General features: G+C 37.0%; 1 protein-coding gene across 2 annotated transcripts; it reads left to right on the top strand.

The window, feature by feature from the left end:
• Positions 1-549: 549 nt before the first annotated feature.
• LOC128022092 (major facilitator superfamily domain-containing protein 4A) lies at positions 550-14,561 on the top strand. 2 transcript variants are annotated; one of them, XM_052609330.1, is made up of 10 exons: positions 550-871; positions 6,137-6,335; positions 7,278-7,466; positions 10,643-10,808; positions 10,975-11,090; positions 11,191-11,364; positions 12,780-12,927; positions 13,701-13,771; positions 13,861-13,981; positions 14,265-14,561. In XM_052609330.1, the coding sequence occupies exons 1-10, from the start codon at positions 636-638 to the stop codon at positions 14,378-14,380; spliced, it is 1,536 nt and encodes a 511-aa protein (XP_052465290.1). In that variant the 5' UTR covers positions 550-635; the 3' UTR covers positions 14,381-14,561. The 2 variants fall into 2 exon arrangements, with proteins under 2 accessions (XP_052465290.1, XP_052465289.1); XM_052609329.1 differs by having other exon boundaries at positions 552-871; positions 7,278-7,514.
• Positions 14,562-14,695: the final 134 nt, after the last annotated feature.

Genomic DNA, 14,695 nt, shown 5'->3' with positions numbered 1-14,695 from the left:
TGTTGGGAATTTTGAATCTTTTTGATGAATCATTTAACGGTTCCTTTGAGTCATAAAGCGGGTGTTATTTTTTATTTTATTTTATTTATTTATTTTTGGACAGGACCTGGTTTGGTAACACCTGTGGTAGCTACTGATGTCTATGGAAGCCCGTTTCCTCCACTGAATAATAATTAAAAAAAAAAAAATTAAAAGGTAATTGTGACTTTTTATCTCACAATTCGGACTTTTTTTCTCGCAATTGCGAGTTTATATCTCGTAGGCCTATATCTGACTTTTTTTCTTGCGAGATAAACTCTAGAAATTGTTACTCTTTTCTAAATTCTAAAGGGGAATAAGTCAGAATTTGAGTTTATATCTCTCAATTGTGACTTTATAATTCGCAATTGCGATCTATTTCATAATTCTGTGAAAATGTTTATTTAATTGTAGCCTATCAAAAGTTGCGCTGATAAAGATTCCAAACAGGTCGGTTTAGATTGAATCATTCAAAAGAACCGATTTGAATGAACAACTCGCTCGAGAATCAAACCGCTCTGATCACTCGACTCTCACTTTAGACGAGTCTTCTCTCGTGGCTATGATGAATTCCACTGCGTAAATGCTCAGGAAACACCTCAGAAACTTTCTCCAGCATGAAGCAGCTGCTTAATGAACGGATCTGCGCTTTATTCCGCAGTAACTGGCAGCAAACTCTCACATATTGGAGTGTGTTTTTTAGTTTTGGACTCTGCGTCGCTTTTCTGGGTCCGACCATCCTGGACCTGAGATGTCAGACTCAGTCCACGCTACAGGAGATCACTCTGGTCTTCTTCTCCCAACAGTTCTTGCTCTTTATTGGAAGCACCATTGGAGGATTCTTCAGTAAAACGTAAGTGTTTCAAAACAGTAAGGTACTGAAAAAGAGGGCTTTTAAAGATTATTTATCTATCATGTCATTTTTTAGTTCTATCTAGTAATTTATTTATTTAGCCCTATACTGATATTAATGATAATTTTATATATCAGTAATTAAAATTTAATTCCTGATATAGTGATAATCGTTTTTGTTCATTAATATATAATAGAAAAGATAGGTAACTGTTTACGTTTGTATCCTGGCATAGAAAAAAAACTGCTTATTATCTGCCTCCAATATTGGCTATTCAGACCAATGTTGATAATGTAAATATTGTGTATCACTCTGTTCATAGCTTCTTTTTGCTCACAATATAACATATTTGTTTGTTTGTTTTAAGATGAACAATTTATGTTTTACTTTCCTTAGACTTATTCAATCATTTTTTTTTTCTGATACAGTTGCCCGTAAAAGCTATTAAACAGCAAGTTTAGTTTTTGTTTTCCTCCTCCCAGAAATGTATCTTACACTTGCTCATGAGATAAAGCAATTTAAGTGTGTCCTACGTTAGTTTTTAATCATCAGCCTTTAATCATCATAACACATATCATTATCTGATTTCTTAGGACTGATCGGTTTCTAACCCATCCGTGGCCTTTCTCTGTGTAAACCCTGTGGTGGTCATGTGCTCATTAAAGTTGTGCTGTCTCGCTTATCTGGGACGGGAGCCATAAAAGCACACACTGCCTTGCTGTTGTTTTGCATGACAGATAAAGTAATTAACTTTCATTTTTGTAAGTAGCTTCAAAAAGGTTTGGAACAACATTGGGTTATTTAAAGCGACTTCATGTTCAAGGAAGAACTGAGTGATTTTTATGGCAATTATCAAATATTTCCTCTGTGTAGTAAACTGATATTCATATTATTTTACAGTTTGTTTTGCCGGTAACCCTTCATTTCGGAGACTATACCATGGAAAAGTACTATTAACAGAAAAACGGGCTTTCTCTGGCTTTAGTCATGTTTTAACCCTGAGGTCTTCTTTAATTGCTTTAATTTGGAAACTTGTGCTCTCAAGGTCACACTAGTCCTTTTGTTTTTCTCATTACAGATAATCGTATTACTTTGTTGATGTGGGTATGGTTCCCGTGTAAGAGATCTTTATCTCCGTTTAACATATTTAACCACATCTCATTCTCCATGTTTCCTTCATCTTTTCTGCTCTATTGGTTTTCCAGTTTGTGGCATGCAACCTAATGCTGCCTTCGTGTGCTAGTGCAAGTTTCCTGCTTGATAATTGTACCTCAAGTCATATTTAGATGATTTTTATGCCTGTGATTCTAAGTTTGAGGGTGCCGAAAACCATTGCATGCTGCTGAGTTTTAGTTTGTTTTAGTTTTAGTGCTCTCTCTTGCCATTACAGTCTATTTATGTATATAAATAACAATTTAATGCATATTCTGTATATTTTACTCTGTGAAAACGTCATTTATTTGATTGAAACTTGGTGAATGTATACAATAGTGTTATTAATGTTTATATGGGTGTCAACAAATGAGAAGCTACATTTTATTCAAAATCCATTGGATACTAAATATTTTCAATATATTTAGACTTTAATAAAAAATAGAAAATAATGTATGTTTCTTACAGGTTACAGGTTATGTGGGATACTTGGGTTTTATGGTATGCTAATAATAAAGCACTTTTATAAGTAATAAAGTGCAGTGAAGTGAAGTGACGTGTGACCAAGTATGGTGAACCATACGCGGAAATTTAAACCACACACAGGGTTTCCGCGGGGTCTTAAAAAGTCTAAAAAAGTCTAAAATTTCCAAATCACAATTTAAGGCCTTAAAAAGTCTTAAATTTGCTGGAGTATTGTGTTCTAGGTCTTAAATCATTTTAAACAGGTCTTAATTTTCCTACGTCCATGTAAATCTCATTGAAACGCTCCCGCAGCGCTTTGGAATGTTTTTTTTTTTTTAATTTAATCCGTGGTGTTGTAGTTCCTTATTTCGCTAGTCCAAATATAATAGAGGTCGGGATCGTTGCGTCACGTCGCAATGCATTGTGGGAATCGCGGTACGGAAGTAGATGTACTGTATAGTAGGCATTAGGTAACGTTGGTCATTTGGTCATTAATTTTGATTATTTTTTGGAAAATGGTTCAGTGTTGCTGTATTGTGAACTGCTGTAATCGGTTTCATGATCGACAGGGCAAACGCCTCGTGAATCATATTAGTTTTCAACATTTTCCTACTTGGAAAAAAAACACAAGGTGTCTGAAATCACCAAGAGGCGTCAGATGGCTTGGGTCGCCACTGTACGGAGGGAAACCATCACCTTCGATAATATTATAATACATAGTTATGGTGAGACATGTTGTGTATGGTCTCTCTCTCTCTCTCTCACATACACACACACAAACTCAGACACAAACACATTACGTTTTCTCTAGTTTTTGGCCAGTAAGGGAGTCAGTTTAGTGTCTGTATTTTTTGTTTAAACATTTTCTTTTGACCCAATCCTGAACTTAATTTGCTTTTTGATATTTTTGTGCTGACTGTATTTAACAAATTTGAACAACTTGTTTAAAAAAAAAAAAACTGGAACGAACTTCAAAATAGGAAGTTAAGCGTCTTGTTTTGGTGAATGGTGGGTTGTGTCTGAGGTGAATGTTCGTCAATATTATACCGGATTACAGAACTACCGGAGGAAAACAGTGGATTTTTGCAAGTAGGCTATGATAGGTGAGTAATTACTCCTGAAGTGTAACAAACCCGCATAGACAAGCTTCATAGCTCGCAGAATCTGATAAGTGTGTGTGTGTGTGTCACCACTGATGCTTGGTTAATGTTAACATTTCCTTAGTGAAAAATATTGTTTTCTCCACGTTTAATTTGCAGATCCATTTATGATCTGCAGGTGAGCCTCCAGTGACTTTTTAAAAAGTGAAAGTGACATTTTTAAATTGATCGGAGGTGTAAGCGCTCACTCCACAGACCCGGTAGGATAAATTATCAGGGAAACTGAGGCTTGGTAAACTTTCATGTGTTCATAGGGATCGATTCCGCCTACAACCTCTTTTTTTTTTAAGTAGCGTTGTTTGGCTTCATTATTAAGTTTGTCCGTATAGGTATAGGCAACTTTTTTTGTCACGTTCTATAACTTTTTCTGGAGACTGGCTATTATCTTATTACAAACCTGCTTTGCGATACCTCTAAAATGGCCGCCGTTACCCACAATGCACCATTCCATGACGTCTACGCCCGAGCTCTATTGGCTGTATTACGACTACAAAATAGACCAATATGCAACCACCAATCAGCTTTGAGCTTTCATGTTATTGGCGCGAGTCTCTTGGATACCACAGACAGATGTAAAACGGATTTTTTATTCAGCTATGGGGAAGTGTAAGTTTAGCGATACTTGGCTTGAGAAACCTGAATTTAGTGCTTGGTTAAAGTCAGTTGCAAACAATGTATTTGAAGCCTACTGCATCTTATGCAAGAAAGCAATTAAATTGGGAACGTTGGGTGTACGGGCGCTGGAGTCTCATGCAAAAAGTTATAAACATCTAACTGCTGTGAAGGGTCTCCAGCAAACGACAGCCATCAGCCAGTTCTTGCAAGTATCTGACGGCTCCAGCAATACTTCTACACTGCCTAGGCGAGGCCCACACAGTAGCTCCGCAACTCCCGCAATCGACCTCCGTGTCGCTTTTGGATCAGAGCCAACACTAAAAGCGGAGGTGCTCTGGGTTCTCCACACGGTGACTAGACACCAGTCCTACAGTGCGAATGAGGAAATCGGGGAATTGTTTCAAACGATGTTTCCGGACTCTGAGATCGCTAAATCCTTCAGGTGCGGGAAAGATAAAACGTCATACATTACGCGCTTTGGAATAGCGGATTTTATAAAAAGAGAACTAATTTCCAAAATCACGGGACCGTTCGTGCTGATGTTCGACGAAAGTCTGAATCGCACCACCAAAACGAAACAGCTGGACCTGCACATACGTTTTTGGGAGGGCGGGCAGGTGCAGTCAAGATACCTGGGATCCCAGTTCATGGGGCATGCAACAGCTGTCTTCAGTACTATGTTTAGTTTGCAAGTAATTTTGAGACTCTGCGTTTCCTTTTGTACGTTTTTTTATGTCGTGATATAGGTCTTAAATTTCATTCATAATGGTCTTAAAAAGGTCTTAAAAAGTCTTAAATTTGACTTTGTGAAACCTGCAGAAACCCTGCACACAGTACAGTGTACACAAACACACACACACTCCTCAGTCAAGGTTATTCACTCATTGGTTATTCACTCGTCTCTCCAACAATTGCAGTTTGACCTGAGACTCGAACCCGCGAGTCCGACTCTCAAACCATTAGGCCACGACTGCCCCCAATAAGATCGTATTATTCTAATATGTTATTATATTTATTGTCGTATATAATGATATGATATATATATTCATTATAAAACACTATTATAACAAGGTCATATTTATTTTATTCAAATATATGTATTATTTTTATTGTCATCTCACATCATGGGTCTGCATTTTCTACAGTGTATAATAAAAATACATATGTGATATTTCTTATTATATAATTAGCATCAAACAAACAATATAATTCAAATTCTCAGTGATTAACGGATTAAACGAAAGATATGCAGTAAGTATGTAAATGACCTTTAAACCAAAACAAGAAGAAAGAAGCAGGAGTTTTTCTTCGTGTCTGTGGTGACTCGTCGATTCGTCGCTCTGTTGGGTACGTCTTGTGTGTTAACCGTGAACATACTCTGAGTATGGAACCAGCATACCTCAAGTAAGAAAGGTTTGGGTTTATCAACCAAGAGTTCAGGGTATGTGACAGTTAAGTTTACCTTGAACACTTGAACACGATAAACTCATAATTACAGAAGTGGGAAGTAGGATATTCAGAAATGGGATATTCAGTAGGAAATTCAGAAGTGGGAAGTAGGATATTTCTAATAGCATGTTAGAGAAGCATAGCACTGAAAGTAAGCAAGAGTCATGTATCCACTGGTATCATTTGTTATTAGTAGAAGCAGCATTTGATAAGCCATGTCAACAGAAATGAATTGGGCCAAGGTGAAAATAAAGTCAGATATGTCCAGAAATTAAAATCTGCCTAAGGAGGCACCATCACAGCATTTTTCTTGTATATAACATGTGACTACATGTGAACGTGCTGTCATCTAGTACTATATTATTTTAATCTGTTTTTTCTTAATGTCTCATTAACTAAACCACATCTCATTTGTTTCTCTTAGGCTTGTGAGTTCTTTGTCAGCGTTGGCTGTATCTAGCCTCACCATCTCTGTGGTTTTTGCCATCATCCCACTATGCCATAAGCTGCTCGTGTTGGCCTTTGCCATGGCGGTATCTGGTCTTGCCATGGGCATCATTGACACCATCTCTAACCTACAGCTGGTCAAGATCTACCAGAAAGACTCCACAGTTTTCCTGCAGGTCAGTATCTGGTCAGTAACTTCCAAAAAATACATTTTTAACCATTAAATTGTATGATTATAGGCTCAAAGCGTTTTTCTGAAAGACTGTGGCAGAAATATGCTATTCTGTTGTCATCTACCCACCCCTTGAAACCGGTTTGACTCTCTTTGGAACACAAGAAGAGTTTTTAAGAACTAATACAGTACTGTACCAGTCAAAAGAAAGGGGAAAGAAGTTGCATTTATTTAATCAAAAATACAATACAAATTGTAATATTGTCTAACAATCTACACACAATATTCTGTAATATTTAAAATGTCTTAGCTTACAGTTATTATTATGTTGTTTTTATATTTATTATTTTATATTACCATGTAGTGTTTTGTAACACGTAGCACGGAAAATGACCAGTGTCCCATGCTACACTGTTTTGTTCTCATTGAATACGTGTTTCACTCATTAATGCTCATTAAGTTATTAAGTAAATCTCAATATATCGCAATTAATGATTACTTTAAGCAAGTCATCATTGCTGGTGTTTAGTCATATTTTTGGGGAGGAGAGAATCCAAGGAAAAATTAAGAAGGGACTCTATAGGGACATGTCCCCACCAGTATCCGGCAACTACTAAATTGTCCCTGGGAATAATTTGACCAATCAATAAAATATATGTTACCATTGTAGTTATTATTTAAGACGCATCTGAAATAGTCCATAGCATTTATATTACCTGAGAAGTTAAAGAAGTACACTAGAAAACTGCGCTTTCAAAGACGCGAATTGTGCAAAGTAAGAGCAAATAAGGGAGCAGAAGTGTTTGAAACATACTCAAACAATTCCTGAAAACATCCAATTTATAAAGTTGCTCTAAAAACTTTTGCTTCGTAACAATCTTGTCTTAGAAAAAGAACATCATTGCTGATTCTCCTTCTCATCTTGGATGTCTTTGCTCTCTTCTAGGCCCTTCACTTCTTTGTGGGTCTCGGGGCATTAGTGAGTCCCCTCATCGCTGACCCCTTCCTGTCTGAGACCAGCTGTGTGATTGGGAACAGCAGCACCAATGCTACATCATTAAGGCATCTGAGGAACAAGCTCGCAGGAAGACATGTGCACAACGTGTCCAGTGTCCACCTCCACACCGACGGAGAGGTGGTGACCAATGTTTCCTATGCATTCTGGATCATGGCTGTCGCCAATGTAAGATCCATCTGTTTTGAGTTTGTATTGAGTTTTAAGAGTGGCATGCCATCAGAACACTACTGTAGCATGATGTTGAAGTTGTGTACATTAGTGTGCATATACAGGTGCTGCTCATATCATTAGAATATCATCAAAAAGTTGATTTATTTCACTAATTCCATTCAAAAAGAGAAACTTGTATATTATATTCATTCATTACACACAGACTGAGTCCAGTTTGCTCTGATAGTGGCCTTCCGCTCTTCTGCATTCTTGGGTCTGGCATATCGCATCTTCCTTTTCACAATACCCAATACATTTTCTATGGGGGTTAAGGTCAGGTGAGTTTGGTGGCCAATTAAGAAAAGGGATACCATGGTCCTTAAACCAGATACTGGTAGCTTTGGCACTGTGTGCAGGTGCCAAGTCCAGTTGGAAAATAAAATCTGCATCTCCATAAAGTTGGTCAGCAGCAGGAAGCATGAAGTGCTCTAAAACTTCCTTGTATATGGCTGAGTTGACTTTGGACCTCAGAAAACACAGCTGAAACCCATGTCTGTGCGTAGGGGTTCTTGAAGCACTGGCTCCAGCTGCAGTCCACTCTTTGTGAGTCTCCCCCACATTTTTGAATGGGTTTTGTTTCACAATCCTCTCCAGGGTGCAGTTATCCCTATTGCTTGAACACTTTTTTTCTACTTAATCTTTTCCTTCCCTTTGCCTCTCTATTAATGTGCTTGGACACCGAGCTCTGCGAACAGCCAGCCTCTTTTGCATTCACCTTTTGTGTCTTGCCCTCCTTGTGCAAGGTGTCAATGGTCGTCTTTTGGACAACGGTCAAGACAGCAGTCTTCCCCATGATTGTGTAGCCTACAAAACTAGATCGAGAGACTATTTAAAGTCTTTGCAGGTGTTTTGAGTTAATTAGCTGATTAGAGTGTGGCACCAGATGTCTTCAGTATTGAACCTTTCACAATATTCTAATTTAATGAGATACTTAATTTAGGATTTTCCTTAGTTGTCAGTTATAATCATCAAAATTAAAAGAAATAAACGTTTGAAATATATCAGTTTGTGTGTAATGAATAAATATAATATACAAGTTTTACTTTTTGAATGGAATTAGTGAAATAAATCAACTTTTTGATGATATTCTAATTAATATGACCAGCACCTGTAAATGCTCAGTCAGCTCTAATGTTGAAGGAAGGACAGCTGGGAGCGTATTTGAATTAAAGAAATGAATCAAGATTGTCTCCTTGGCAACTGCACTCAATCTCAGTTCTATTTACACACTTGCTATAATATAGTGATAGCATAACTGATACACACACCTAACACCTGGTCTCTGTAGTATGTATTTATACAGTGCCACTGGGAAGTTTGTGAACCCCTTGCAGAATCTGTGAAAATGTGAGTAATTTTAACAAAATAAGAGAGATCATACAAAATGCTTATGTGACTTTTTTATTTAATACTGTCCTGAGTAAGATATTTCACATAAAAGATGTTTACGTTTAGTCCACAAGACAAATCAAATAGCTGAAATTATTAAGATAACCTAATATGGTTCTTAATACTGTGTGTGTTACCTGGATGATATGAGAAGTTTTTTGTTTTTTTGATGGTTGTGCATGAGTCCCTTGTTAGTGCTGAGCAGTTCAATTGTCGGCTGTCCTTCAGGAAAATCCTACAGGTCCTGCAGATTTTTTGCATCTTTTCACACTGAGGACAATCGAGGGACTCAAACACAACTATTAAAAAAGGTTTAACAATTTACTGATGGTCCAGAAGGAAACACTGTTCAGAACAAACAAGGGACTTATGAACGACCATCACAAAACTATAAACAGCCTCAGATCATCCAGGTAACCACACAAAGTATTAAGTGGTTCACAAACTTTTGAATGGGGTTATTTGAATAATTTCAGCTATTTTTTATTTTATTTTTTATTTTTGCCTTGTGGAATAATGTAAACATCTTTTATGTGAAATATAAAGACAGTATACTATAGTTCTGTATAAGACAGTACTAAATAAGAAATAACATGCTTTATGTATGATCTTTCTTATTTTGTTAAAATTACTCACATTTTCATAGATTCTGCAAGGGGTTCACAAACTTTTAAATGGCATTGTATATATGTGTGTGTTTGTGTGTGTATATCTCTCTCTCTCTCTCTCTCTCTCTCTCTCTCTCTCTATATATATATATATATATATATATAGAGAGAGAGAGAGAGAGAGAGAGAGAGAGAGAGAGAGAGAGAGAGAGAGATACATACATACACACTACAAAAAATTTGGGGTCAATATGTGTGAATTAATACTTCTATTCAGCAAGGTTGCTTTAAATTGATCAAAAGTGACAGCAAAGATTTTTATCTTGTGGAATTCTATTTAAAGATACCAGCAAAAGTATCATGATTCATGCTAAAATTTTAAGCAGCACAACTGTTTTCAACATTGATAGTAATAAGTAATGTTTTTTGAGCAGGACATTATAATGACTTCTGAAAGATCATGTGACACTGAAGACTGGAGTAATGATGCTGAAAATTCAGCTTTACATCACAGGAATAAATTACATTTTAAAATACATTCAAATAGATAACAGTTATTTTAAATTGTAATAATATATTGTAATATTTAATCAAATAAATGAAGCCTTGATGACCTCAAGAGACTTTTTATCAAAAAATAAATAAATACCCCGGTAAGAATAAATTATTATATAATTATTATAATGTTTCATGTTAGAGCTAAAATGCTGCAAAATTATAGAACTGAATAAACATTCATAATATTTGTTTTTGTTTTTATTTGTATAAAAAAAAATGAAATACCAGACAGAAATGGTTGCATCTTAGTGTTGATGCAAACAATTCCTGAACTGTTGTTCAGAAATGATTCATCAATGATTCTGATCTGACAGAGATGAATCGGAAGTTTCATTTAGCATTTTTTATTTTTAATAGTCAAATACATTTACACTACTAAATACTGCTCTCTTAGGTTATATAGTTTCAATCAAGTCTTCTTTACAATAGTTTTAAGAATGCTTTTCAAACTGGTTCAACTGTTCAAAAGAATAATTTCTTTACGAATCAACCTGTCTTCATACATACATAACTCTGTCTTCTCTGTAGCTTCCCGTTCCCATCACGATACTAATCCTCATGTATCGTGAGCGACTGTTCGTGTGCGGCTCAGACCCCAGTCGACGTTTACTAGATGGAGACGTGCTAGCGATGAAAACCTGGGGAGCCACAGGTCTGACCAAAGACGCTGGACATCAGAAAGACACTTCCAGAAGTAAGATCCCACGCACTTCTGCAACACTGACACTGATGAAATAATTAGGGATCAGAACACAAACACAGTTGGTGTTGAAGCACAAGTCAGAAATAACATGGCGTCAGATGTGCATAGAAGCCAGAAAGGATGTTTCTGTAATCTACTTGCTCTTCTGTCTCTGCAGGCCATAAAGGCTTGTTCGGCTGCTGTCTCTTTGGCAACAAGCACAGCTTTCCGCTGTCTTTCTTTGGGATCCATATCCTCGGGGGTCTGGTGCTCTTCTTTTCTGACGGTATAGTGGTAAGCAGGATTAGCACTTCACAGCCGTTTCAGCTCTGTTATTTAACACTATTAGCTTAATTACTTGAACTCATGTATTATTTAATCTCACACACCTCAGGGCTCATACACAGGCTTTGTGTACACCTACGCAGTGGAGCCCCCTATGAATCTACCTCACAAGACCGCTGGATACTTGAGCTGCGTCTTCTGGGCGGCGATCACTGCAGGCCGACTGTCAGCCATACCTCTGTCCTACAGATTTAAACCTGTCCGCTTGCTCATCGTTAGTCAGGTATGATTCTTCCATTTGGTTTTAAAGCCAATTTTATGGAAATTATGTACAAAAAGAGAAAGAGAGTTGTTGTTGATTCAGAAGTCTATGCAAATGTTATTAAGCATATTATTTAGTTTTTAATAATAATGCTTATTTGCCGCTTAATACTTTTTGTGGAACCCATGATTCTTTTTTGCAGGATGTCTTTACTGTCTTTTTGGTCTTTTTAACGCATCCTTGCTGAATGAAAGTAATCATAATATCATAATTTCAAACTTAGGGATGGTAGTATATCATGATTTCTACCAAAAAAAAAAAAAAAAAAAATATATATATATATATATATATATATATAAACTTAAGGTAAAGGTTTTAGTAACCTAGGCCAAAACCCACATACATATAATACATTAATAAAAAAAAATGTATTGTGAAAATAAACAGAAATTAATTTTCATAATAAATAAAAAAGTAAAAATGTTTTAATGTAATAAAAAAAATATTTATATATTTATAATTATTTTATATATTGCCGTATTTTTCGGACTATAAGTCGCACCTAAGTATAAGTTGCATCAGTCCAAAAATACGTCATGAAGAGGAAAAAAAACATATATAAGTCGCACTGGACTATAAGTCGCATTTATTTAGAACCAAGAACCAAGAGAAAACATTCCGTCTCCAGCCGCGAGAGGGCGCTCTATGTCTTCAGTGTAGACTACAGGAGCAGTGAGCAGCATTAGAGCGCCCTCTCGCGGCTGGAGAATGTTTCTCTTAGTTCATTTCTCTTGGTTCAAGTCCAATTAATTTTGATAAACAAGTCACACCTGACTATAAGTCGCAGGACCAGCCGAACTATGAAAAAAAGTGAGACTTGTAGTCCGGAAAATACGGTATTTATTTATTTTATTTTCCATTTTGCTCATCAATACACAGGCAATCTTCATTTCATTCTTATGGGATGATCTGTGAAACTTGTTTGATGTAGGGCACATTTACACAACAACAGTATACTCAAAACGGAAAGGTTTTTCCTTGTGAACAAATAGACTCAGTGGAGTCTGTCAGTCCATTACAAACTCTCTCTCGAGTCAGGTGTACAATACATGTGGTTTGCACCAAAAAAGGTGCGTCACCCACAATGCACCAAGGACAACTTTGGAGAGGAACAAACATCCTTGTTCTGCCTCTGCTCTGCTCTGCTCTGCTCTGCTCTGCGCTGTCCATTCACCAGGCAGGACTTCTGTTTATCTGGGGTGACTAAGGCTCCTTTCTTATTACACACTTTTATTTGCATCAAACATTTATGACATCAGGCATCTTATTTCCCCCTTTGTTGTGCAGATAAAGCAGGGGTGTTCACCTCAAATAACAAAGGTTTCGTCGATGGTGCGTGTCCAGATGCAATTCCTCTCCTTTCTGTTCTCTTGTAGGTGGGTGTGATAGTCACACTTCTTCTGCTGCTAATCGTCTCCAACAGTAGTGTGTTCCTCTTCATCGGCACCTGCTGTCTCGGCCTATTTATAAGCAGTATCTTCCCCTGCATGCTAGCATTCACTGAAGACATCCTAGAGTACAAAGGTATTGCGGCAGATGGACCGCAGCTGTCTCCAGCATCGTTAAATCGCCTTTTTTGTTTACTGCTTCCATTGATTTGACAGTAGCCGCTGGTGGTTTCGCAGTTCAGTATTATTCAAGGTTTACTGCTGAGCCGAAGGCAACAGAACCAGCCCCTTTTAATTCTTTAAGCAGTTGGCCTTTGACTTTTGGAAGGTTTGGCCTGACAGATCTTGTGGCTTTATAAATGCAGCGGTCAAACCCTTTGGGAGAAAGTATTTCCAAATCAATGGCTAATTACTGAGCACCTTCTGTATGCCGCAGATATGGGGGTGGGTTAAGGTAGACTGATTAAAAAATGTCATTATCTATGAAAATAACCCTATCATTAGAGTCCCTACAGGTGTAGATGGGAATTAAACTGGTTATTTAATTTAACTGTACAGGATATTGAAATGCATATGAATCCTGCACTTCTATATATATATAGCATTTTATAGTCAATGAGAAACTGAGTTGATCTGAATGACTCTGTATGTGTATATTTAGAGACGGCTGTATGTGCTTATGTGTAGATACACAGTACACACGTATGAACAGTGTATGTTTATGGAGGTGTATATGTATATTATATGTGGGTGTATGCATATATGCATGATCACATTGATTACAGTGTCATTAGTTATTTGCTGGCATGGGGATTGTTCTCTAGAATGTAAAAAGCTTAAAATAAAATATACAAAAAAAAAAACAAGAAAAAAAGCAACCGAGTTGACTGTGTTGTGTTTCCTTTCTAGGTTGTGCCACCACAGTCATGGTGACCAGTGCAGGGATGGGTGAGATGTTACTCCAGGTGCTTGTGGGTTTGGTAAGGTGTCTTCTTTGGGATTTTGCATTGCAAGTGCGGTTATGGTCTAACTTTTGTAATTGCTGATTTGAGTCTCTTTCCTCCCTCAGGTGATGCACAATCAAGGTAGCTTCAGTTTCCTGTTGTGTGGAATGATCTTCGGCTGCCTGGGATTCGCCTTCTTCATTCTGCTGTTCTTCGTCCAGCAAAGTCACAAAAAATTAATGGAAGGTGCGTCGACTCTCTCAATTTATATTGTTAAAGCTGGATTTTTCTAATGCATTCGTTGGATGCTTTTATTCAAAACAACTTACATTGAGCTCAAAATATACATTTGTGTGTTAAATTGAGAATCAAACCTCTGACCTCTGCATTCTGAGTGCCAAGCTCTACCAGCTGAATAAAACTAGCCTTGTCCTTTTAGCTAAAACTAATACTAATTGGCTGCTCAAATAACACTTCTTCATTCATTTGTGAGATGCGTGACTTTCTAACATCTAGGATTTTTATACAGCTTTACCTGGTGACTCCCCTGCTGAAAGACTTGAGGAAAACGGGATCAAGACCTGTTCTGGTGCCGTGCTGAACTCATGGGACACGTCAGAGCAGAAAACATCCCTCGATCCGTAACAATGGAGAACAGAGATGAAAATATGAGAGGAGCAAAGAGACAATGGTGTCATTGACTCAGGGACATCAAGGATCAAATATATCCTTGGATAATCATACAAATCATAGACGATCGACAGAGCTAAAAAAAAAATGTCATGAAGTGTTGAGTTTATTTTTGTATTAAAATATTTTTGATGAATGATCTTGTGCACAAATGTCCCAATTTAACCAGTTACAGTGGCTGCAATGGATGTGTGCAATACAGTAAGTTTTAAAGAAAGTGTTTTTTATTGGATGGTTTTTTATTTTATTTCGAAAAGATGGTGTTTATTT

This window comes from Carassius gibelio, chromosome A11 (assembly GCF_023724105.1).
Source record: "Carassius gibelio isolate Cgi1373 ecotype wild population from Czech Republic chromosome A11, carGib1.2-hapl.c, whole genome shotgun sequence".
NCBI lineage: Eukaryota > Metazoa > Chordata > Actinopteri > Cypriniformes > Cyprinidae > Carassius > Carassius gibelio.
Note: the sequence above shows the minus strand (reverse complement) of the source record. Positions and strands in the feature narration are given on the sequence as shown.